We start from the raw sequence: 24,904 nt of genomic DNA, 5'->3' as shown, positions 1-24,904 counted from the left end.
ACATGGCGGTCGTGGTGATGGAAATTCATGGCCGAAATTCTTTGAGTTTTGATGAAAATGATCATCTCGAATATTCAAGTCACCGCAATTAACCAGAATAACACGTTCTTAAGGAAGAGTATTCTAAAGAGACAAGGTTAGTACCAAAAAATTGTAATAAACGGCATTTTGAGATGGGAAAGAGGTATTGTTTTTTTCTTTTTGCATGCTCTCTTATCTTGCAAATGAGTTAGCAGTAATGCCAGTGGGCCTACAGTACACTTTGTTTTTGATGTTTGGTTTCCACTGCTGACTCGACTGATGGGGGAAGGGGGTATGTTATCTGTCCATGACTCAGTCAAGTGGTTAGGCAGGCCACATTGGCCTCTATTTATTGTACTGCTGTCAATTATTGTCGTGGTCAACACTCCGTCACTAATAGTAATAGGCCTAGGTCTATGTTGATCGCAACCACCACCAGCTCATTAGAAAAGGGCAGGCAGAAGAATTTTCTGGGAAAGCCCATACCCATATGTTCGCAACGTTTCATATGGTTTAGACAGAGCTCTCTACATATAGTTTTTGGTGTTTTAGCTAATGTTTTGTGTGTCAGTCTGTCTACTTTAGCCAGGTGGCTTGCTGTGGGAGCCAGTGTCATTGATTAAGGAGACAATACAGCAGAGATACAAAAAGGACTAGGAACTGAATGCCCTCTTAGTCTTGTGTCTTTTACAGGTAGATTGGAGAAATCTGAAGCTACATCAAAAACATACTGAAGACAAGAGACGCTTTGATTCCAGATCCATCAACTTGATAATAACTCACTTTCTTCCTCTTTGCATTCCAATGACAAATAGTTACTAAATTTATTGTTTAGGCTGTCTTCATAATGGCATAGTTAGAGTAAGACTGCAGGAAAGTTTCACCAGTGAAAGTTAATTGGTATGTTTCGGTCGGACAAGAGTTATGGGCGAGATGGCCTCCCGAGATTATCGTCACAGGACAAAAATTCTGCTGTTCCAGGCCATGACAACATTCTGTTGCAGAGGTAAGTCCGAGGCTAAGCTATTGCTCAGCGGTAAACCACTTTTACTTCGATATTCATGCCTTGTTGTTAAAAGTAAAGAAATCTTTTAACAATATTATGCATTATAAACTAGTGTATCTAACAGAAGACAATGCAACCTCCTGAATACTAATATCTAAAAAGTTTAAATGTTTGATCAAGAATATCAAATGCTCAATTTTGAATTTCCAGGGCAAAGGCCCCGAATCCTTTGTATAAAAGAGAAGAGAGACGACGGGAGGATGATGCAATCTTGGTAAGTTATTTTTCTTTTCTCCAGCAGTCAGACATTTTGGACTATTAGCCAACTGTTGTAGGCAATAACCCTTGTGGGTAGTGTTTCCTCCAGAGATTTGAAGTGCAGGGGTTTTGAAAATTAGCAAAAAAAATAGCAGGGTGAACTGAGAAAAAGGGCAGAGTAAGCGCCCCTCGTTTTGCCCTGCCAGTCAGACCAAGCTCACTATAATGAACAGTTGTAAATTTATGTCATAAAGTGCCTTAAATATTTTATAGGCCAAACTTGACAGCAAGAAATACCTGTCCCATGAGCTGAAACATCACTATGGGCTTCCAGGCCAAGACAAAGCTGTCATCATGTACGGTAAGTCAAAGACAGAATTTACTTCGTTATAGGTTATATCAAAAGCAGATTACTTCAAAGTACTTTGAAATAGTAAATGCAGTAAATGCTAATGCTGTACCCCGTTAAATCAAAGCAGCTATAAATATTTTCTGCTTCATGTTATGTTTCAGATAAATCAAATGCAGTGTCACCTGGTCCTGATCACAAGCCCAAACTCATCCAGGACATCATGAGGGACAGAGTTAAAGAAAGATACCAAAAGCAGGAGGAGAGGCTAGAAAACATGAGGTAATTTTTAGGAAAGATCATAAGTACAACTTGGTTAATCTATTTGTGCAAACGAAAAGTCTCCCCTAACATTGTGAAACTTGTAAGATCCTCAAGGTGTAATTAGCGCATGCAAGTTCCTAAATTATTTGAGATGAATGCGAGACAGTCAGTCAATTTTCGGTAATGAAGTCGGCTGTCCTTGTGAGTTCCACCACAGAGCCCCAGAGCTTAGTTGTCAGGGTGGTGTCCTTTGGCCTGTACTCCTCTCTGTTCTTCATTTGGGACAGGTCTGAAGCCACAGAGCCCCAGAGCTTTGTGGTCAGGGTGGTGTCCTATGGCCAGTATTCCTCTCTATTCTTCATTGGGGAGCAAGTCTGAAGCACATAAGGTGGAGTCTGGTCTGTTCATTCACATCGAGCCGATTCTCATAAGCCCATTCTGTAAAGGTGTATTCTGAGTAAGCAGTGTCCTTTTCGCGCACCCTAATTCCCCATTTCTGTTCTGCAGATACTTGAACGAAGAACGTGTTCGATTGCAAGCTGCCAGAGATGCCATCCATCAGAAAAGACGGGAGTATGATAAGAAGCCGCCCTCACCTGCTTTGTCTGGTATGTAGCAGGTTTGTTTTCCCAGAATCATCTTCCCCATATTAGATTTCCCAGAATCATCTTCCCCATATTAGAGGAATGCATCAAGGGAGAATAGCATCACCACCTTTGATGATGCTCTCATTGATGGAGAGGCGTCCTGACAAAGATAAGTCAAATTAAATTGAAACAATTTATTTGGGACCAAAACCAGTGACCTTAATAGTGAGGGTGTCCTTGAAGGGGAGTGTCTACTAAGGGAGGTTCCACTGAAGATGTATAACCTTCCTCTTTCTTCTCAGATACGCAGAGCCTTCCCGACTGGTACTTCACAGCGAAACTTGTTGACGACATCCGGCCTGATTCTCAGATGACCGTTCGTTCTGTGGATGATGTCATCAAAGAAACGAAGAAGAAATATCCACGAGATTTGCAAAAAATCAATTATCTGCGACAGAATTACCAGCGTGAGCAAGACAGGCTTGAAAAGCTACGTGAACCGTATGATGGGCGGTATGGGCCATCATCTTATGAACCATGGCAGATGAATGATTATTACATGGTGAGTCTCTGCTACAGGCAAGAATGATGAGGTCAGCTTAAGTTACACAGAATCACTGATAGGGGTCTCACCTATCTCACAGAAGGTCAGAACTATTCACGCTTGTGTGAGGAATACAATTGTTCCTGAATCAAACACAACCTGGGCTCCTGACTGTGCATACTGGTCACCTGAAGGCTACAAAAGAAAAAAATGAAAAATAAGTAATCATCGTGTATTTCATTTGCAGTGCCGGAAAATTGTTGAGAGTGAAATCGAGAGATTCCTGGACACTTATTTCAAGCCTTCGACGAACGCATACACCAAGGAGATTGCCCAGTATCCTTTTTCCAAAACTCCCGTGACGACACAGGCAGGTGAAGCAAAGTATTGCTAGTCAGCTCTTGTGTTTTGTAAGACACCTTCTTCTATTGTAATGTTAATCCGGAAAAATTTGTGTGCCCTTTTTTGATTAACGTTAAAATAGATGGCTGTGAAATGTAAAATATTATTGAAATAACTGTTACAAGATTGTCCAAATGCCAAATTATAAGCACGCAAAAATCTACTTGTTGTCCTTAACTCACCTGCCCAGGTCACTCTTAGAAGCCGACAAGCGAAAAGCTGATAAACAATGGCTGTCTTTGATGAGGGATCGGGCCACCCAGCTGATAGCAGAGGAGTTCCTTCTGGAGGTATGTTTCCTTAGACAAAGGCATTGCGACATAGAAAACTGTGGGTGGTGCATTTGTGAAGAACAACTTCCATGTGCCTTTACTCAACAGTAATAGGTGTCTATAATGTATTAAGGTGACATTGCCATTGAAAAAAATGTGAATGCATGGTCACTCTTTTGACCTGAATTGGTGACAACTCCCCAAATTAATTACAACTCTCCACAGTAGCGACAACTCACAAAATGAGTATCCGAGCCTAATTGCCTTAGCAGTTGACTCTATTGATTTGATCTCACTCTCTCCAGGCAACTAGCGAACTGAGCTACGAGGCAAGCAAAGAGTACCTCTACATCGATCAGATGGTCGGGAACCAAGCGGACAAAATCGTCATGCTACATTCCGAGATAATCGCCACGCAAAATCCGGAAGGCCGTGACTCGGAAGACCCGCTTTACCCAACGGTTACGAAGGCATATTTCCGTACCCAGGAGGACAGGCGGAAACATAAGCGGAATATCTGGTCGCATTCACAGCACGTTCACACACGACCTGTGGAAGGAGAGGAAGCTGATGAGAGGTAATAACATACTGAAAACTGATAAATTTTTGTCAGCGTTTTTTTTCTTCGCATATTTCACCAATAACCTGCTTTAAATCGAAAATTATCGTTTCAGAGAGCAAGAGGATGACGATCTCCACATGGTTGACTTTGATGACATCAGTCCGATGGAGCTCCGTACCACAGAACCCCATCCACTGGACTCCCAAGCCGACATTGACTTCAAAGAGCACTTACGGAGGTATAGGACACATGAGGTCGAATACTGGCAGGTGAGTTCTGGATATGAAGGAACTTTGGAGGACAGTGTCATTATTTTCAGATTTTGTCACTGTGTTCAAGAACTCAGGCTAGGTCGTTGATAAAATACTTAAATTTTATCTTGAACAAGAACATGAATGAATCACACTTCCATTAAAACTGACCCTGAGCCAGTACTTTGAGAGAGCACAGAGCGTAAAAAGTCAACTTGTGATCCAAAATATCTGGTCTCCCCTTGTATTTAAAGTTTCTTGAACTGAAACGATTTTGGCAATTTTTATTTCTCGATTTCAGAATATTCAGTGTTCCATCAATACGATCCCTCTCTCCAAGAAAATGCTTGGCGTTAGAACGGCAAAGATGTCTCACAACCACCGATATTTTGCACTTGGCTCGTATCACGGTAAGGACTCTTTGATTAAACTTAACTCGCAAATTTGGCAAGTTAGACAAAGAGACTGCCTGATGTCTTTCACCAACTGTGGGGTTTGAAGCAGGGACTGAGTCTTAACTTCTAGCCAAGAGTCCCAGCCACGAATCCAAAACGGCTCCTTGATAGCATTGCTGAAAATGTAATGTAAATAATGTCTTATTTAGCGCATGTTCCAAGAAAGGTCCTGCTCACAAGCGCTTTTTCACAAATAACACTCTTGAAAGAGCAGGGTCTTCAGCCCTGTCTTAAAACCGGCGATTGAATTGCATTCACGTAGTGAATAGTCGAGACAGTTCCACAGTCAACTGGCCTGGACCGCGAAGGTCCGACCACCAAAAGTATCGAGGCTATAGCGTGGTAAGGCTATCTGTCCCTGATGCTCAGATCTTAGACTTCGGCAGGGTAGGTAGTGAGGAATAAGGTCTGACAAATAGTCAGGTGCCATTCCATTCCAAAATGCACGATGCATCAAAAAAGTGAGTGTGTCTCACTGAAATCATACCAAATACTATATTTTCTGATTTAATTTCTTTATCATTTTTGCAGGTGACATTGTGATATATGACATTTGGCAGTTTCCATGGCGACCAGTGAGAGCCCTCTATAATGTGAACAAAAGAGTGGATGATCCTGTAATCGACATTGGTTGGAGTTTGGATGGGTCGCAAGTCATCACTATCAACTCCCTGGTATGTCATTGATGTAATCAACCAATCAGTTTTGTGATCAGAAATTGCTCCTTGTGGAATTCTCCTGGACGTTAAAGTGCACATTTTGCAGGCGTTTCTCTGAAAGGGACAGCTTGAGCGTTTGATTTTCCCCATTAAACTTTGATTTTCCCCATTAAACATTGATTTTCCCCATTAAACATTGATTTTCCCCATTAAACATTGATTTTCCCCATTAAACTTTGATTTTCCCCATTAAACATTGATTTTCCTCATTAAACTTTGATTTTCCCCATTAAACTTTGATTTTCCCCATTAAACTGTAAAATAAACGAATTGGATGAACAAGGTTATTTGCTCCACTTTCAGGGCACATTGAATCTATGGTCTTTCAATGCCGGTTCCATCTCCAATGCTGACCTAAAGAACCTGGACCTGGTCAAGTCAGATGAGTTTGGTAACTTTACGCCACAGCTGACGAGGCAGATATCGCTAGACGTCGATGATGGGGACTTCTCCTTCAAAACAGGTACGTCTCAGGCAATTTCTCAAGTTGGAAGTGAAAAAAATCCCTTTAAATGGAACACCCTGTTGGACGACTGAGATCTACGTCTGCACGGTCAGGCGTTTTTGACCTGAACGTGACTTCACAAAACTACATGTGCTTTATTCAATTAGTAACTATTTTTTAAAATGTTTCCTGTTACAGGTCCGTATGCGACTCTGAAAGTTCACCAAGCAAACTATGGGCCGACCTATGCCGCATTCCACCCATGTATGACAGTATTTGGTTCGCAGCGGTGCTTGTGCATTTCATTAGAGAACGGGGATGTCATAAAATGTGAACTTGAGGCCCGCCTCCATTCGAACACGCCGTATTTTGTCGAGTCGCCCAGGATTACCTATCCAAATGTAAGTTATAAACTTGTAGACACAAATACGCCTGTTGCTAAACTTTATGAGTATGTAATATCACTTCACAGGATATATTAATAGTATGGTAGTAATGATGATGATGATGACGGACATTGACAAAGTGCCAAGCTCACAATGGGAGGGTCACGGAATTTAACCGCTGAGAATTTTGCAGGTCACGAAAAAAGCATAATCAAAACATACGTCAAAATCCTGGTGCTGGTATAACTTTGAATTAGGAAATGAAACAGCTCTTCGTGAGGATTCAAATAAATGTCTGAATTTTAATTGGAATTTCTTCAATAGATCATAACATCTTTTCTGTATTATTGTCTTGAGATTCGTGACAACTATCCAAGTTTCCTCGGCTCAAACATCGAAGCTGAGTTGTTCCGCCACCACAAGCATCCGATCATCCACATCGGGTTCATCAAGAAGGTGAAGCATATGTATACAGTTGATAACAAGGGATACATCAACATCTGGAGATACAGCAGGTTCGTGGAGAATTCTTTTCATGGTATCTTACCCGTCACTTTCTCAAATGCCATGAACAGTGCTACACTAATTTGGGTGTTCTCGTCGCTGGAAATTTCACATACAGTGGAACCTCCCTTAGCAGACACCTCTCTATTAGGGACAACCTCTATATTAAGGACACTAGTTTTGGTCCCAAATTGGTACTTTCCATTCAATTTGACCTCTCTAATCAGGACACCTCGCTATTTAGGACAGCATTTGTCAGTCCCGTGGGTGTCCTTAATAGAGAGGTTCTACTGTATTTGAATCTTGCATTCTAACAGGCACTATTGTTTTCGCCGCCTGGGGCGTGCGTCCAAAACACCAGACTCTACCCCATACACCAGTACGAATAAGTAAGAAAGATCACTCATCATCATAACCCTCACTGAAATGTGCTTGAAACATTGCAAACACTTAATCCAGTCCCAGAACACTGATAAAATCCACTGAGAACACTGATGACTACTGCAACACTGTATGAGAAACACTAAATACGGTACACTATGAATCGTCTCCAAAAAAAATCAACAACCTGGGCTGATGATCAACTGTTTTGCTACCTGTGTGTGGCTGATGAAAGGTCATATTCTTTGTGATCCCTGTCCTTTTCATTTTGGTGTAGTTCTATAGGTTTTGAATATGACATGATGTTTGGTTCTCTGATGTACCAAAATACATTTTCATTGGCTTTCTTTATGCCCTCCTTTGTAAAAATGTTCCACGTCCTTGTGTACTGAATCAGCACTGTGTTCTTGTCAAGCTATTTATCACTTCATTTCTGAATTGATTGCATTTTCGTTCTCCCTATACACATATCTACTTTTCAGCCAATTCTGCAAAGTTACATTTAAAAGTTACACAACACTAAAGATGAAATCAAAACAGAGAGCAAAGTGCAAACGAGAGATTTCTGCTTCAACAACCTGTGGTAATCATTCCTGCAGCGTGTGGTTAAAGATCTTTTGTATTTTCAGTAAATTTTGAAAGTGAAAGTTACGCACATTGACCATTTTTCTCACCATGTACCAGAATGCTAGAATGATGAGAAAGCGATTGCATTATTTACCTCAATCCTAAATTTGATCATTTCTTCCTTCAGCAAAGAGGTTACGGAATACGAGTGGTTCCGTCCGTACAAGAAGTTCAAGATTGAGATGAACAAGCAGATGTACACGCCGCAGACAGGCTCTAAACCAAATGTAAATTTGCTTCATGAAAGCCATGCATGACATCCCCTTCATAGACCCTATTGATAGAACTATTTCACTTCCCCATCAAAGTCCATGGCAAGGGTAAACTCACTTGTGTATGATGAGAAGTATAATTGATTTTTTTCCACTCGGCAATAAGTCACTGCACACTGCCTAAAGTTGAGTTTACCCGAAAGCTTCCAGGGAATGATCTGAATATGTTTTTCATGATGTTATGGTGGACAGATATCAGCAACAACATAAGGCCCAAAAAGAGCTTGTATTTCCTGAAGCTATTTTGAAATCTGACTGTCCTGAAGTCAACCATTACATCTTAAGAATCATCCCTTTATTGTTGTGTCATTGCCTTGTCTGCTGTGTTGGTCGTAGTGACTGAAATTGATAAAATGTTTGAAATCTATTTTCAGATTGTGTTCACAGATAAATCTAGAAACACGAATCTCACCAAAGAGCAGGTTTCACAGTTCAGGCAGGAAGGTAAGCATATATTATTTCCATCAATGCGTATAGTCTACCCCCTCCCTCTTCAAATTTGGTAGGAGAAAGTAAATTAGAACTTTAAATCTCTCTAACCACATCTTTATGTCACTCTTTTGTGAAGGCACAGATTCACAATGCACTCTAGAATGTTTTATAGTCATCTTGTCTCTAATTGTCTTACTGAATGTCTTATAGTCTCAGTTTTATCTATTATTGTTTTACAGCAAAATTATTGTATGCATTGAATTTTATTTTATTTTAAATTAAATGTAAAGCGCCTTGAAGTGTTTTACAAAAGGCGCTATATAAATTGTTTTAATAATAATAATAATAATAATAATCATTTAAAAACCATCTACATGTACTTTCAGCTCAAGAAATCTTTGACAAGACAAATCTACAGAATCCCTGGCACCAGGAGTATATTGCTGAACAAGATCTTTTGGTAAGGGAAGTTTTGTCTCCAGCCCCCCCCCCCCCCTTCCCCGATTCAGTCTTTGCTTGAATGCAACAAATTGGGTATTTCTAGGTGGTACCAGCTGGACAGGTACATGACTTAGCATTACAGAGCACCTAAAAAGAGGTTTTTAAAGTCCACTGAGAAAAAAATTAGTGTGTAAAAATATACAGGAGACTTTTGCGGCTGAATGGAATCTCACGACATCAAGATTGCACACATTTCCTCACTATTAACTATTCTCTCCAGACGCAGGTCTACAAACCGTTCGAACAGATCACGGAATCCGGTGCGATGTTTCACATCTTGATCAAACATTACACGACCGGGGTCCTCTCGACGTACATCACTCGCCTCTACACGCCCGTCAAGGTGAAGTACACTCGCTTCTACGGCGTCATGGCGAATGCCACGGAAGATGGGCTGGTGGTCCTGCTACTGTTTCCTGCACATCCACCGAAGCGTAAGTTGTTTTTTTACACTAAATAGCTCGACATGCTAATAAAAATACCCCACTACAGAAAATCTTTGCAAGTACTCTTGCAACACCCGACTATTCTACAATGGAGCCGCAACGATCTAAAGGCTTGATGCTTTGCTTAACTTGCTAAAGGCCAGAGACCTCTATTAGCCAGCGTGTACATTCTGTGTACATTTTAATGAATATAGGTTGGTGAAAAAAGTACACCAAGGGTGCTTTAATTCCCACCAATTTTATATGTGTTATGAAGAGGCTTTTATCGAAATAATAGTAAAAATTCAAAACATTCCAATACCGATCGCCTGAGAAAAATTGATTTGTGTACAGCATTGCCATCAAATCGTCACTCGCCGACTGATATGGGCCTATTAGAATACAAGTTTTAAACTGGCCAGTGAGACAATATTTCCTTAAATTAATTATCAAAAAGTATATCCCTGTTATGGCCTGGCTCTGTAGATTAAGAATCCACCACAAATTGAAGAATAAATCCACTTTCACCCATCACAGTCATGTATTTACCACAGCTTCACAGTTCAGTACGGACTATGTGTCAGTGCCACACTTCCGCCTGTGGATGAATACATGTCTCTGCCCTAAAGAACAATTATACTCAACGTGTGTGGGAGATGTAGGAGTTACCTCTCCATTCCTTCAAAACTTGAACTTGAACACAGATTTTCCAAATGAAGACAATCAGAAAAGGCCAATAGTGTTTTCCTACATTTTCAGGTGCACATCTTTCTGTCCTGAAGTTTGATTTGATGAATTTCAAGATGGCTGACTACAGGAAGGATATCTTCATCCCAGAGCAAGAATACCAGGACTGCCTCCGTAAAGAGATTGTCCATTGGAATGTAAGTGTTGCATGGTATTGGCAGAACTGCTGATGGTACCTCCATTGCAGGTTGTGCAATATATTTTAGTGTGAAACATATGAGAAACATGAGTAACTTGCCTGCACTCAACCTCTGGCCGGTGATCGGAGTGGCATGTAAAAACGCTCATTCCATCTTGGAGGAGGAATATTCCCTGGAGAATAACACCAAGAAGTACAGAGTGAACGCTTAAGAAGAACAGCAATCAAAAACGATTGATGATCAATTTTTGTCATATTTCAGATCACCAAGACATATGGTCCAACAGGAGCAGAGTATCTCTTCTTGAATAAGAATGGCGATCTGACGGCTTATTCGCTGAATACAGGACTGAAAATTCTCAAGATGGTCAGCCCGAAGAATTCTAAAGATGATGCGTTCATGGGATGTCGAATCAACAGCAGTGCCATAACCCTCCCAGCCGATCAGAAGATGATCATATCTAGCACGCAGGGGACCATACAGATCATGTTCTATGGAAAGGTAAATTAGAATTCTTTCTGTAAACCAATTAAGATGTAAATTAGAATTCTTTCTGTAAACCAATTAAGATGTAAATTAGAATTCTTTCTGTAAACCAATTAAGATGTAAATTAGAATTCTTTCTGTAAACCAATTAAGATGTAAATTAGAATTCTTTCGGTAAACCAATTAAGATGTAAATCAGAATTCTTTCTGTAAACCAATTAAGATGTAAATTAGAATTCTTTCGGTAAACCAATTAAGATGTAAATTAGAATTCTTTCTGTAAACCAATTAAGGTGTAGATAGTTGCTTAACATAACCTGACTATTCCTTTATTTGCATCTTATGATTATTTTACTTGTTTCCCCAGAATCAACATTTCATCAAGGTGCTTCAGCTTAAGGATAAGAATGACGATGAGACGAGGAGAACTATGTGGAAGACATATACAAACTGGTGAGCATCCTCAGTTAGGCCACGATTATTACATTATTTGGTTTACGGGCGCTCTAAAAGTCACCCCAGGTAAAAAAGGCAAAATGAAGATAAAAATGAAATTAACTTTTGAGCAGTTCTTTAATATTTCACTTCAATTACTAAGAAGTTAGGTTGCCATGCGGAGGGCATGAAAAATTGTCCATATCTATTTACTTCATAAATCTTACTTTCAGGGAGGGACACCATGTCGTGCCAACAGAACTACGGGTCAACCCGATGGAGTCCTACCTCGATGACGTGGTCCATCCAAACGTGTACATGCGTAACATCATCCTGCAGTGTATGGATGCTGCCATCGATAAAGCCGACAGACTGGACCGACTCACTGCGGATGAGTTGGCAGAATCGAAAGCGTCAGACAGAGTCAATAATTATCTTGCCCTCAAGAAGGAGGTGGGTTATTTTTGAAAAGACGGTAAACCAGGAGTACATGGATGAGTTCCGTAGTCAAGAAAGTGATCGAGAGATATGTCATCTGCAATTGGTTGGAGGACGCCTGAATCTGAAACCCAAAGCGCCTCAAACTACCAGATTTTTTATTAAACAGACCCTGAACTATACCTCCTACTATAGTCGATTTGCCACAAAGCAATTCGTCACATCAAGAGAACTAAGAATTTGATGCTCTTATCGAATAGTTTGAATATTTTGAAGTTCTTATCATCATTTTCTTACAGGTTATGCTTCCTTTTCATATTCTATGTGATCCTCTTTACAGGTGACGGGAAGAGCCACTCCAGCAGTGTCTGTAGCTGGCAGCAGTCATGACTCGCGTAGATCGACTCCTAAGGGGCAGGATCCGAGACGCCAGAGTGTCGGTGGGAGACGGCGCCCAAGCCAGAGGGCAGGAGATCCGTACCAGTCTGGGCCGTGGAGAGAGGGGAGGGATGCACCGACGCAGAGAGGTGGTGAGCGCCGGGGGACGATAGCGGAGGAGGAGGGAGAGGATGGAAGGAGGGGGAGTGGGGGCCAGGGGAGTGGTGCAAATGGGGGTGGGGGTGATGGAGAGAGAGGGAGTAATGCAGGTAGTGGACAAAGGGGAAGTGTTGCAGGAAGATAAATTGGACATTGAGTAATAGGTTGTGAGATTGCCGTGGAAATTTTGGTACCCACGAAGATAACAGTCAAATTGTTGGAGTCTAATTAGACAGCCAATGATTTGATAGACATTTCTCTGCTTCAATCCACTGATTATCAAGACAATTTCAGTGTCAAGGATATAACAAAAAACTGACGCCTAGCTACCTCAGATAGAAGGAAATATCTATACGCCAGTCATGCACTGCAGCTAAGATGAAAGAATTTTCTTGCAAAGTTGTGCGCTGCAAATGCATAATATGTGAGCAGGGCCATGACATGTATGAGGATTTCATGCAGATGTGAGCAGGCCATGACGTGTGAGGATTTCATGCAGATGTGGAAATGTTCAGGTTTTACAGTATTATTCCTTTCATGTTGTGCCAGAGACAGAAACAAAATTAAAGGACTAGTGTCGAGAGATAATGTTGGACGGGCACTAATGAGTGTTACAGCCCTCCTGTGATGGCGCTAGAGATCATGTCTGAAGATACTGACAAATAGTCTGTAGTAGAATAAGCGTGTAGTAGATGACTTGGTCATGTTTGTTGAAGTGAATAGATCTTCCGTCCATTTCTAGATTCCACAAGCTACTGTAGTGGTGTCTTTGAAACCATGTGCTTGTGTATTGTCAGTTGATTTGTTGACACACTTGGTCATGTTTTTGAAGTTTATGTATCCAAGCTCTTCCGTGCATCGATAGAATCCATTAGCCATTACAGTGGTGTCTGAAGAAACTTGTGCCTTGTATGATAAAAAACTATGTGTTATCTATCGTGAAACTCATGTATATGATGCATTGTTATGTGCCAGAAGCTGACAAAAGTATCTGTGTTTATCTCATTCTGTATAACTTATGAATAGTTCTAGTGCTTCCGTCCGTAGTGGATAAAATTACTTGCCATAAACTATTATTTAGATGAATTTATAATGTAAACTTTTAGAGAAAACTGTTTTGGTATTTTCGGCGCCATTGTGCGCCCATTACTGTTATGAGATTTGAAATGTATACATTTTCCGAAAAAAATTGTCTTGTTACATCTTAACCCTTCCTTATTCACTCTTGCCTGGAACATCTCTCCAAGGGGCGTTACACTTGGCATTGATATAACAATAACAACAAAGAACACGTTTAGTCATAATCTGTGCCAACTGGGCATTGCATTGATATGCACAACATTATGAGGTAAAATGAACAGGAACAAGAAGTCTATCTATATATTTGTTCACCTCGAGATCTGAGCACCAATCACGGATAAAATACTAAAGGCCCATACCCACAAGGGCCGTATGGTCATGATTGAAACTTTGTCCACACTCACTGTACGCATTTAAACCAACAATGAACAATTAGCTTAAGTCCACTGTCCGTGCAAATGGAGTATCAAGTTGCAAATTGCAATGATAAATGACGATGTTGGTACTGGCCTTGACCCATAATGTGATCAAACCCTGCTTCATTCTTGAAAAGTGACACATTGATGTCCAGATTCTCCGACGCCAATGTACTTTATGACCTAAAAACCTTGCGCGACCCTTCCCAAAATACGCACCAATTATCTCGAACTCTTCAAAATATCCTTTGAGCTATTCGCAGCCTCAATTAAAAACAATTGAGTACAAAACTTTTCAATTCGGGCTAATAACAATCGCATCCATTACCGAGAAATTACAAATGATATTCCGCATCTTTTGTCTTCGTGACATACCAGGAATATTGTCACAACACGTGGGGCAGGACACGACCTGACATTTATGACAGCCTCAGGCAATTACCGTTTATGTTAATTATTAATTTGACATGGGGCTAATAGATTGACAATAGATGTAAATTCCTGTACAATAGCTATCATTATGGTGTAATGCTTGGACATTGTGTATCAGTAAGAGAGGTTTGGCATAGTGAGAATTCAGGAATTCCGGTGTTTTTGTGCGGACTAACATATCAAGTAAAGACTCAGTTTGAAGACTTAGATCCTAAAGAAACTTATTTGCTGACGAGAAAGGACTCTCAAAAACCCTCCCTCCCCTCAAAGACATAAGTCTATTCAGCTCCAGAGTATTTTGGGATGATCCATTGGCCCTGTCTTTGCACTGAACCTCTGGCCCAACAGGCTGGAAAAGTATGTGAGGCACCCAATATGCTCCTCTACCAGCCTGCCTCACGTGTATTGCATGCCTGTTTGGCCAAAGCAGTGAGCTGAGAAAGAGACGAGATAGTCACAACAAGACCAAATCGTACCTGGCAGCTCTACTGTGTTGCGCGTACAGTGAGAGAAATGAGACAGTCACAGCCAGACCAAATCGTGCAAGGCAGCTCCACTGTCCTGCTAACACAGTGAAAGAGATGAGACAGTCACAGCCAGACCAAATCATGCCTGGCAGCTCCACTGTCCTGCTAACACAGTGAGAGAGATAAGACAGTCACAATCAGACCGAATTGGACAAAGCAGCTCAGCCGTGCTGCGATGACAGAGAGAGACAAGACAGTCACAACTAGACTGAATTGTACCTGACACCTCTACCTTGTTGCGAATACAGTGAGAGAGACGAGACAGTCACAACAAGACGAACGCGGGAAAGGTAGCAAACACCTTCTTGCAAATGCAGTGAGAGAGACAAGACAGTCACAACAAGACCAAATCGGGCAAGGCAGCTCTAGCGTGTTGCGAATACGGTGAGAGAGACGAGGCAGCCACAACCAGACAAAAATCGGGCCAGGGAGCTCTACTGTGTTGCGAACATAGTGAGAAAGACGAGGCTCACTTACAATTAATATATCGATCATTTATCGGGGAGCGATTTACAAAAACTGTTTAAATTCATATCGAGCCATTATTTTATATTGGAAGGCACATGTCTTGTATGTCTCCCTGTAGAGACCATGTCACAACCAATCTGATTGCAGTAGCTGTCACAATGTCCATGGCCCGAATACTGGTCGCTAAAACGCTTTACTCGTCCTCCTGTTGTGATCCTGTCACTCGACCCTGTCATTCGGTCTGTTGTGACCCTGTCACAACCAATCTGATGACAGTAGCTGCTACAATGTCCCAGATCTGAATAATAGTTACCAGCCGGCTACACTCGTCCTAGACAAAGTCACAACCAGGCTGATGACAGTAGCTGTCACAATTCTGATTTCACCATGCTAAATGTTGAATTCACCACGATGATTTCAGATTTTACTACGCAAGATCCTTTACGTTAGGGTAGGCCCTTGTGCCTGCGGTATAGAAGCGATGGCCAGGCTGTACCTGTCTTCACAAGCATGTTGAGAACATAGCTCAATTTAAGGCAGTAGGCCCTGGTGTGCATGTTGTCGAGGGCGCAGTGAGATGTTTGGTCAGTCCAAGGCAGTAGGCCCAGATGACTTCCGATTTGCAGGATCCCCCCCCCCTCCGATGCGCACTTAATTAAGCTTAGAGTAACCAGCCTATTCGAAGTGGCTGTCACTTTGGCAAAGGTCTGTCTTTGAGTATCTGGACCTGTTATCCTTTCTTGGACTTCTCTACAACTGTTATGATTGATGCATCAGCTATCCTTTTGCTTTTCTGAGGGCATGGATATGGACATATGGACATCTGTCTTAGGATGTGATGCACAGCAAAGACAAACAGACTTGGACTTCTCAACTATTGACTTGATTGTTATATCAACAACCTTTTTGCTCTTCAAGGGGCATTGGCTGTGTAAAACGTCCCCCACTGCTTCTGTCATTTGGATGTGACATATATTGAAGACAAACTCAATGGGTAGACTTGGATGTCCGAATATGCTGTAAAAAACTTCACAGCTTCTGTCTTTTGGATGTGACATATGTTGAAGACAAGACTTGGATGTTCGAAGACTATCATTGTGTACAGGGTGTTTCCGCAAGGACGCTGAGAAGTACCCTTTACTCTGAATCTGCCATCATAGTCATCAGTGATGTGATCAAATGGACAGTGTAAAACTTAGCCAATTTCTAATCATCAGGGAACTGTCTCACCAGAATGAATATTGACTAAATCAAAGATAAAGTAATGCACAGGATGTAAATTATCTTATATTTACTTTATTTAAACATGCTTCCCACATGTAAATACAATCGCTTAACTTCAATACAAAGAACATGGAGCAAGTTCTCTCGATCTACTACACTTCATGTCCAACCAACATAAGAGGATCACTTGTACATCTGAATACATCCAATGCACAATGGTCCTTTCCCACTCACTATTTCACAAGAGACTGCTGTGGCCAAAATGGCTTTCAATCAGTTGTAATTGAAGTTGTAGCAACGAATAGTGCCGAGGTGATAGATGAAGTATTCTACAGGAGCCGCCGTGACAGGTGGCTCAGACTCTCATCCACTATTGGCGCAGTCCCTGGTTCAAACCAGAGTCGGCACGAGACTTAACAGTTCTCTTTGCCTTAAACATGCCTTATTCCACCCAGGTGTATGAATTGCTACCGGTCAGAAATGCTCTGATTGTCGGCTGACTAAGTAGCTCAGCTGAGTTCTACTCGGTGACTGGATAGTCTGGACTAACGTGTTAAGTCGCATGACAACCTCTGCCTCTCCCTCATATAATAAAGCATAACTTAGGCAGGCCATTTGGCCATGCAAATCACTTGTGAAATAGGAAATAGATTGGTGCGAGACCTACTTGAATAACCGAAAGATTTTTAATATAATACCATTGCCATGTCTTCTCCTCAGTTTCTATGAACGCACAATGCACTTTTCAATGTGTATCTCATACCACCCTCCCCCCTTCCCCTTGCTGATCAAGATCGGTCAATGAATCTATGACAACCTTTCCAATACTTGCAGTGATAAGTTGAAATCTTTGTTTTAATTTTAGTTGGTGTGTTGTCGGTTGCCGTTTTCAGGTACGACTGCTTTAACCAAGTATTTATTGCAATTTAGTGATGATGCTTGACCCGAACAGATATCAAAATGAAAACGTTGAGGAGGGAGGGTACAAGGCACACATTGATACTTGCATAAACCGAGAAGCAAAATCAGCAAACACTGAAACATGCAAGGTAATGACTATTTACATATGAATGTAATGACTGCTTTCTTCACTGCCCGTTGGTACACATGTATTACTAATCAGACCTACGGGGTGTCTCAATAAATATGACTTGTACATTGTTTTATGGAATTTAAACTATGAGAGGCAAGTAATGAGTTACTTCTTCCACGAGACTGACCCCTGTCTTTTGTTACGTATGATAACCTTCATACATTGTAAGGGCAGAGAAACTAAAACATCCCCATTATAGACTCTGAAGTCCAGTTCAACTTCAGGACTATTCTGCACATCGACTTTCGAATATAAAACACATCGTAAAATACCTTTTTTTGACAATTTAAGTTCTAATATCCTATACACGTACATGTATTTCTTACTGACCATATTTTCAACAAGCAAAAGCAGGAAAAAGGAGAAAAGAAACAAATTGCATTTCACAGTATTCACAAAGTCGTTTCCAGTAAGAAATCTGGTTGTAAGTAACAAACCTTTTTTTGGTTTTGAACACAATATCATTGGTAAACAAAGCCTCTATTGTACAGCATACTGTATACCCAAACGATGTCTTTGGCCCATTTATTCATTTTTAATCTTTGTTTTGGGCTCTTGAGCGCAAGCTACTGGTCATATTACTTTGATCTGTGGTTTTTATTTACTTGAGCTAGGCAAAGACAACAAGGCACGAGTCAAAATGAGCATCAGTTTTGTTACACTCCATGAAAAATTTGGCCACAAATTTGAACCATCAACTCTTGAAACACACAGGTCATTTAATTATGATACAATCATTTCCAAATATTTGAAGCTCAACACAAAAATTTTATTTTCCTCAAATAACAGAAAATCTTAGTAAATTGTCCATGTGGCAAAACCCAGGACAATTTTCATACAAATTCTATTTACATCTGGAATATTCTACCCATTTATACCAATTACATCAATAACACATGAATATATTCCAAGTGACCTTGAAGTTGATTACACCAAGGTCACATTTTGACCTTTACACCAGTCACAATGACCTTGAGTCAAGGTCAACTGATAAGCACCATAACTGACTTGAAAGGTGGGATTTCTCCAATAATAGCAAATATTCGGAAGGTCGGATTCACCAAGCGCTTTCATCAAAACACTGACTGGTTACACCAGAGAGAGTCAGCAAATTTCGGCTCTCTGAATATCGTGAAATATCTGAGGGGGTTCTGAAAAGTTAAGTATGAATTATTTTCATATTGTTGTTTCAAATTAAAAGAACACTACTAAGCATATTTCACAAGGCCCACGACTAGATGTTTTTTTTGTACAGAAAGTCTCTAAGCATATTGAAATCCGACTAACCCCAAGTCCAGGCATATTAGGGCATTTTTTAATTCAACTTTAATCATTACAATGATGTCATCCTTCCTTACAGTTTTTCGGAATACAGGAAAACTTAGCCTTGCTAACGTCACTTCAACTCAGGATTTGAAACATTCAGGAATAACCCTCTGGAGAAAGAACAGTAAAAGGCTGTTCCCTCTTCAAATTAAAAAGTCCACAATAGACTTCTGAGTGTCAGAAAGTTGACAATAAACTTTTGCGGGACGTAAAGAATTCTATTTTACATAGGGTGTAGCCCACTGAACATGTTCCCGCTGACCCCTTTTATGCCGACATCTAAATCCGACAAAAATGTCAACCCCTAGTAAATACAACTGGTTAAAGAGGGAGGTGACATCTTGCATCAAACCAAGAATCAACTTTCAAATGAATACAAACAATAACTTATAACTCATTTCAGAATACATTTTGATCAACATTCAAGATTTAGCTAATAAAACACCAATCTTGATTAATCTTGCTGTATAGTCTACCATTCATCAGCTGTAGGTGAGAAAACTTCACTTTGGAGGTTTCTTGATTATCTTTAACTCCAGTGAAATAATCCATTGATTACATTGTGGCATCAAACATGACTGAAGAAATTATTTCCACTTGAGATGAAAATACAAACTCCCCATTATAATAGATCTGCGTATCGAGGTTATTGGTAAAATCGGCAAAAAAACCACCCGAGGAAATTTGGCTTTTTAAAGTATACATCTCAACGGCGGTTCAGCGTTTTCACCGCCAAGCTCTGGAACCAATTGCCAGAGGGCTTACAGAAGGCACCCAGTCGAAACATCTTTAAAAAAATGCTCAAAACACATCTTTTCAACTAGTGCCTTCTGTAAGCCGATGTAACAATGTAAAGCGCCCGTGAATGAGCATCAGCTTGAAACGGGTGCTATAGAAATTCGGTACGTATGTATGTATGTATGTATGAGTGGAGACACTTTCTTCAGTTTTGCGGGGTTTTATAAAAATTGCCGGTGAATCACTTTTCGCATTTAAACCACGGTCACAGGTAGTCTTCAAACCGGACCACTGCGCCATAAGTCCAGGAATCGCCAATCCTATAACTTGCTCATCCTATCCTCCGGGTGAACGAACGGTTTTATTAAGTAGAGTTTTTCCACCTCGTGTTTGTAGATCGGATGTTTCATATAATGGTCAACTAAATCGTCCAAAGAGTCGAATGTTTGTTGGCCGATGCAGTACATATCGTCGGTAAGTATGACGCGAAAGTGCTTATTTTTGTGTTCAGCTTTTAACGTGACTGTAAAGTTGCCGGCCTGAAAAGATGAAAGAGGAAAGTTAGAATGATATTTGGCATGGATAAAGTGTCGACGCAATTAAGCTGGTAAAGGGATGCCTGTGCTAAAGGCCTATGTGTGACCGACAGGGCTTAACTTGGTTAATGGCATCAACACAGTGATTTTAGGGTTTTAGGAAAAGCAAGTGAAACTTTGTTGTCATCCTCATCTGTATTTTAACTTGCAACCAGGATTATTTCCATAATGCGACTGCCTGCCAAAAGAACTACTTTCGTACACACTTTGATGTACCAGTCAGGGGGGAATTTTAGTTCACATTCTTCTCACCTTTGATTCACTGTCTCTGATTAAAAAGTCCCCATTCTCCGCAAACTCATTCATCATATCGTCACACTCCTGCCGGGATATTTTACCATAGTACCATTCCTTATCCATCAGCGGGCCAGATATATCAAACTGACTCCGAACGTTAGTCGCTGAACCGGCGACCATCGCGCTCAGTCCGAGCGAATTACTCGTCGAAAGGTTCCCGCCACTTATACTAGAGTTCGAATGTGACTGCGACATACTGAGCGTATTTTCAAAATCAGAGTCCACAACTTGTACATAGTTGCGCGGCACTAGTCCAATAGCACCTTGAGCGTTTCTCGCACGCCACCAATCCGGATCAGACAACGGCTTCTCGATAACCTCCAACCTCTCGTTACAATCAAACGACAACTCCTCCGCGGTATTACTCGTAAACGGGTACATAGTCAGTACGATTTCCACGCTTTCCGTCGCGACGCCGTTTTCCCGCAGCGGCGTGGGATCAGCAGGAATCAAACCTGAGGGTAACGTATTTGAATTCGGTTCCTCAGAACAGTCTATGACGTAATTTGACGGGAACCACCCGCCCTCCTCGGACGTCTTTTTCTTCCCCCGCCACCAGCCGTCGCTGGATTTTTCTATAACAGTAATGATTTCACCTTTGACTAAAGACATTTCGTCCAATTTCTGCGCCTCGTACGCATACCGCACCACTGCCGAGACATTCTTACATGGCAGTATTTCAATATCTGTCGAGTCTGTACGATCACATACCGCTCCGCCATTTTTAATCGAAGCCGCGGCTGCACCTTTGTCATGACTATTTTTCCTCCGACCAAGCGTATTCCGCAGACTGGAAAACAAACCCGGTTTCACCTTTTTCACATAGTTCGACGGCACGAAACCTGCCTGTGATTTGTAGTTTAGAACCTTCCACCAATGTTTCGAATCGTCCAAGAGGAACAGTTTCTCGTTCTTTTTGATGTTGAGTTCCCGTTTGTCCTGCGCTGTATAGTCATACTTCGCGATGACCACCTCCTCAGACATCTTTGTTTTCATATCCTTCAACCTGCAACGATGGAATAGAAAGTTTTGTAAGAATGTTGTTTTTCAAATAATCTCTTTTCGAACGTTTTGACACCTGAATTGATATTGATAAATAGACTCAAAAGCCCCCTGCAAAAAGTCTTGATGACGGTCATTTCTGAAACGGGAACACAGAAAATGAAAATAAAATGGCTGATTATGAAATAAAAAATTTTGTCGATACCTGTCAAAGTGAATAGTATAGAAGGAAGCAGTGTTCTCTAACAAAATTTACATAACTATTCCAGTTCAAAATTACAATGTAAAACTTCCAGCACAAAACCAGGATGAACTTGCTATCACAGGTTTTACTCAGAATATCAGTCTTCAACAAGTTTGCTTCTGGTTTGGTCATCAGTGCATGTCAACAGCCTGTATTTTGATAGTCCTTGTCAAAAGTTCGAAACTTCTGCTGCACCAACGTGACCGGGTGACTTCACACCTCAAAAATTTCACAGAACGACGATACGTTACATTCTAAATCAATTTGTCGGTGAAATCAATCAGTTGAGAGGTGTATCATAGTTATCTTCATGTCAACACAAGCTGGCATACGCTACAGTGTATAATGTACATGATTATATGCTTTATGTATAGCAAGTTCAAGTTCGCTTGGGCTGAAATAAAGGCTATGGAAGTGTCAATATAAACTTCCTGGAGATAAGTTCAAAGGGCCGAGACTCTCCATTTTTTCACCCATTCATGTCGAGTGCACAGTACATCAGGTGTACATCAGGTGTATATTTTGTAGAGGTGAACCCAGAAAACTTTGAGAATTCCAACAATCTGTAGACGTTTGTCTAATAGTGGTATCAACATGATCAAAGGCTAAGTATACTTAGTCGACAAGATAGCAAATAGGCATAGGATGCATTGGCAAAGTCTTTGGCAAATATTTTGCATGTTTCAGTGGAGTGGGAGCCACACGTGTATCGGTTGAATAGAACGAGGCCAGCAGGAGTACCAGTCTCAAACTCCCCAAGGAAGATTCTCATTGCCTGGTTTACTTCAACAAGGATCTTCTTTCTACGCTCTACATGTAGTCAATATCATATTCACATCTCAGCCATGTCTGATACCCGGTAACATTTCCACTTGAACTTTTTCTTATCTCAAGACTGCAGACAGACAAGATGAGATCATTGCACATTATTCTTCAGTGCTGTTGCCTTTGTGTTGTTTTTTCAGAATCCTAAATTCTGGGGCATCCAATTTGTCATTATTTTGCCCATGCAGCATTGTCTGCAGGCAGTTACAAAAGTAGGCCATTCCACCACTTAATCCACCTAAATCATCATTCCAGGGGAGACATAGACAGACATTTATATGAATATCACCCGCAGCCAATGATGAATACAATGATACATTATGTAGGCTGTTCTAATCTTACATACAATCAAAAGTTATAACTACCAACCACTAAATTCTGCACCATTTCTAAGCTCTCTTTTCAAGAGAAACAAACTTTATGACCCTACCTGTTGTTTTTCATGATCTTAGCATAGTGAATGCTGTGATCTAAAATCCTTTGTATCAAGCGAGACTCCATCCTGATTTTACTGATAATCGGCACTAAAACCAAATATCAAGTCCTTGCGTGATTTCCCGAACACGTCTTCTTCACACGAGACTGTCACGAAATGGCCAAACTATGATGGTAGCTGAGAGTTCTGATACAATATCTCAACCGTGGCACGCGTCCTTAGAAAATAGGATGGTTTTCACATCAATAACTGCCACTTTCTAACAATGCTGGTACTGACAATTACAATCCTACAGTCAACTTTCCGCAATGATATATGAAAACCCGACTATCCGCCCCTATTCTTCGAATTCACAACTGTAAGGAGAATGATATTTTTTACGTCTCGCAAGGTTGGACTTGAATGAGAGTCTCTAAGCAGGTGGTTGTGATCAGATACACGCCCCAATGTTTAGAATTTTGATAGACGTTCTCGACAATACGAAGGCAATAGTACGCAAATTTCAGAATTGAACATCACAGATAAATAAAGAGCAGATGGAAAAGTTATCCACAACAAAGCTGTAAGAATTGTTTTTTCAAGTAATGTCTGACTATCAAAACTGACTGGTATACCAGCGGCAAACTGTAGGTCCACGTCCGCATCCGATGGTTCCCAAAATACTTCTGATAACAACGTATACTTGAGTCCTTATAAATGCAGCCCACTTCATCTACGAGATACCTAACCTAATTTCGTTAAATGGGCGGATGACATCACGAAACCGGGGCCTCCTGTCGTGCAATTAGGCCCATTATTTCCTGTTATGGCATTTTTCAATATCGTCTCATATGGCGTTGGGAACCTCTCTTCTGAGGACACTCAACGGATTGGAACAGAATGTCCATGACAGAGAAGTGTCCTGGACACACACGGAATTGGTGTCTTTTTCAAGAGATGCTTGTGGTCATTATGACTTTTTGAAGAGGGGTTACTCCAGCATGGCCTTCAGGCCTACAGGATGCTGGTCTCACATAATTCTCTATCAAAGACCCCTTTACAGGAATCAAAATAGACCTCCGAACAGAGAGGTTACATGCCTCCATGGACACCCAGCTGAACAGACCACACGGACGAAACCGCTGATGTTTTGCGGTACGAGTCGTCTTTGGAGAGGTGACTTGTTAGAGAGGTGCGACAACACTTCATCCAGGCCTACTCAGGAAGCTTCACGGAAGCTATCATGCCACACATAGTAAACAATCAAATTATATTCAATGAAAACTCAATCGACAGACTCGATGGATATAATTTGCCGACAAAGCGCCAGAAGGCCAAATTCGTCACGAAGTTGTGTTTACAAACGACTTTTTTTCTGACAAAGTAAACATTACCGATGAAATATTGTCACCGTTCACAGATATCTAGAACTCGATAACACATAATCCTTGGTATCATTATCTGTTACGTACATCGAATTGCTGAACATTTTTGTAGATTCGTTTATCTCTGATCAAGACGACCAGATTTGGCTGTATCATCTGAAGAACCATCTTTTTTTCCAATCAGACTACAACGGACACCTCTATCAGAAGGACATCCTCTCTATTTAGGACACTGATTTTGGTCCCGAGTTGGTCATGTCCTGTACATTTAATGCGAGTGTCACCCCTGTGATCTGGACACCTCTCTATAAAGGACAGCAACTCTCAGTTCTAAGCGTCTAAGACTTCGCTCATGAGATTGAATGAATTTGTTCCAATACGTAAGATGGT

The 24,904-nt window shown here is 40.9% G+C and overlaps 2 protein-coding genes across 5 annotated transcripts in view; one reads left to right on the top strand and one right to left on the bottom strand.

Moving 5' to 3' along the window:
• Positions 1 to 12: 12 nt before the first annotated feature.
• LOC135495045 (uncharacterized) lies at positions 13 to 12,591 on the top strand. Its single transcript, XM_064783445.1, has 25 exons — positions 13 to 136; positions 857 to 1,027; positions 1,238 to 1,301; positions 1,559 to 1,646; positions 1,799 to 1,916; positions 2,406 to 2,506; positions 2,788 to 3,047; positions 3,277 to 3,365; positions 3,622 to 3,721; positions 4,009 to 4,280; positions 4,378 to 4,534; positions 4,818 to 4,926; positions 5,503 to 5,645; positions 5,994 to 6,153; positions 6,334 to 6,536; positions 6,879 to 7,036; positions 8,161 to 8,260; positions 8,680 to 8,749; positions 9,124 to 9,197; positions 9,459 to 9,672; positions 10,423 to 10,547; positions 10,812 to 11,051; positions 11,404 to 11,489; positions 11,705 to 11,924; positions 12,250 to 12,591. Exons 2-25 carry the CDS (start codon positions 924 to 926, stop codon positions 12,589 to 12,591), a joined length of 3,597 nt encoding a protein of 1,198 aa, XP_064639515.1. The 5' UTR covers positions 13 to 136; positions 857 to 923.
• A 4,054-nt stretch (positions 12,592 to 16,645) lies between these two features.
• LOC135494552 (cytoplasmic protein NCK2-like) overlaps positions 16,646 to 24,904 on the bottom strand; it is a 28,782-nt gene continuing 20,523 nt past the window's right edge. For 3 of the 4 annotated variants that reach the window (XM_064782643.1, XM_064782642.1, XM_064782641.1), the window contains exons 2-3: positions 20,599 to 21,649; positions 16,646 to 20,289 (exon numbers count right to left, since the gene is read on the bottom strand). In XM_064782643.1, the coding sequence (XP_064638713.1) occupies positions 20,071 to 20,289; positions 20,599 to 21,639 (1,260 nt within the window). In that variant the 5' untranslated portion in view covers positions 21,640 to 21,649 and the 3' untranslated portion in view covers positions 16,646 to 20,070. Of the gene's footprint in view, positions 20,290 to 20,598; positions 21,650 to 23,144; positions 23,798 to 24,904 lie in introns of those variants that run through there. The other variant, XM_064782640.1, reaches the window with a different exon arrangement.

The sequence above is a fragment of the Lineus longissimus genome, chromosome 10 (genome assembly GCF_910592395.1).
Source record: "Lineus longissimus chromosome 10, tnLinLong1.2, whole genome shotgun sequence".
Taxonomy (NCBI): domain Eukaryota; kingdom Metazoa; phylum Nemertea; class Pilidiophora; order Heteronemertea; family Lineidae; genus Lineus; species Lineus longissimus.
The sequence above is the reverse complement of the archived record's forward strand: the minus strand, read 5'-3'. Positions and strand labels throughout refer to the sequence as shown.

What these genes read in the sequence shown, in the direction of transcription:
- LOC135495045 (XM_064783445.1), top strand. Translation starts at nt 924, where the DNA reads ATGTTTCGGTCGGACAAGAGTTATGGGCGAGATGGCCTCCCGAGATTA. An exon ending in TCATCACTATCAACTCCCTG is followed by an intron (nt 5,646 to 5,993) that starts GTATGTCATTGA and finishes CTCCACTTTCAG; the next exon opens with GGCACATTGAATCTATGGTC. An exon ending in ATCTTGCCCTCAAGAAGGAG is followed by an intron (nt 11,925 to 12,249) that starts GTGGGTTATTTT and finishes TCCTCTTTACAG; the next exon opens with GTGACGGGAAGAGCCACTCC.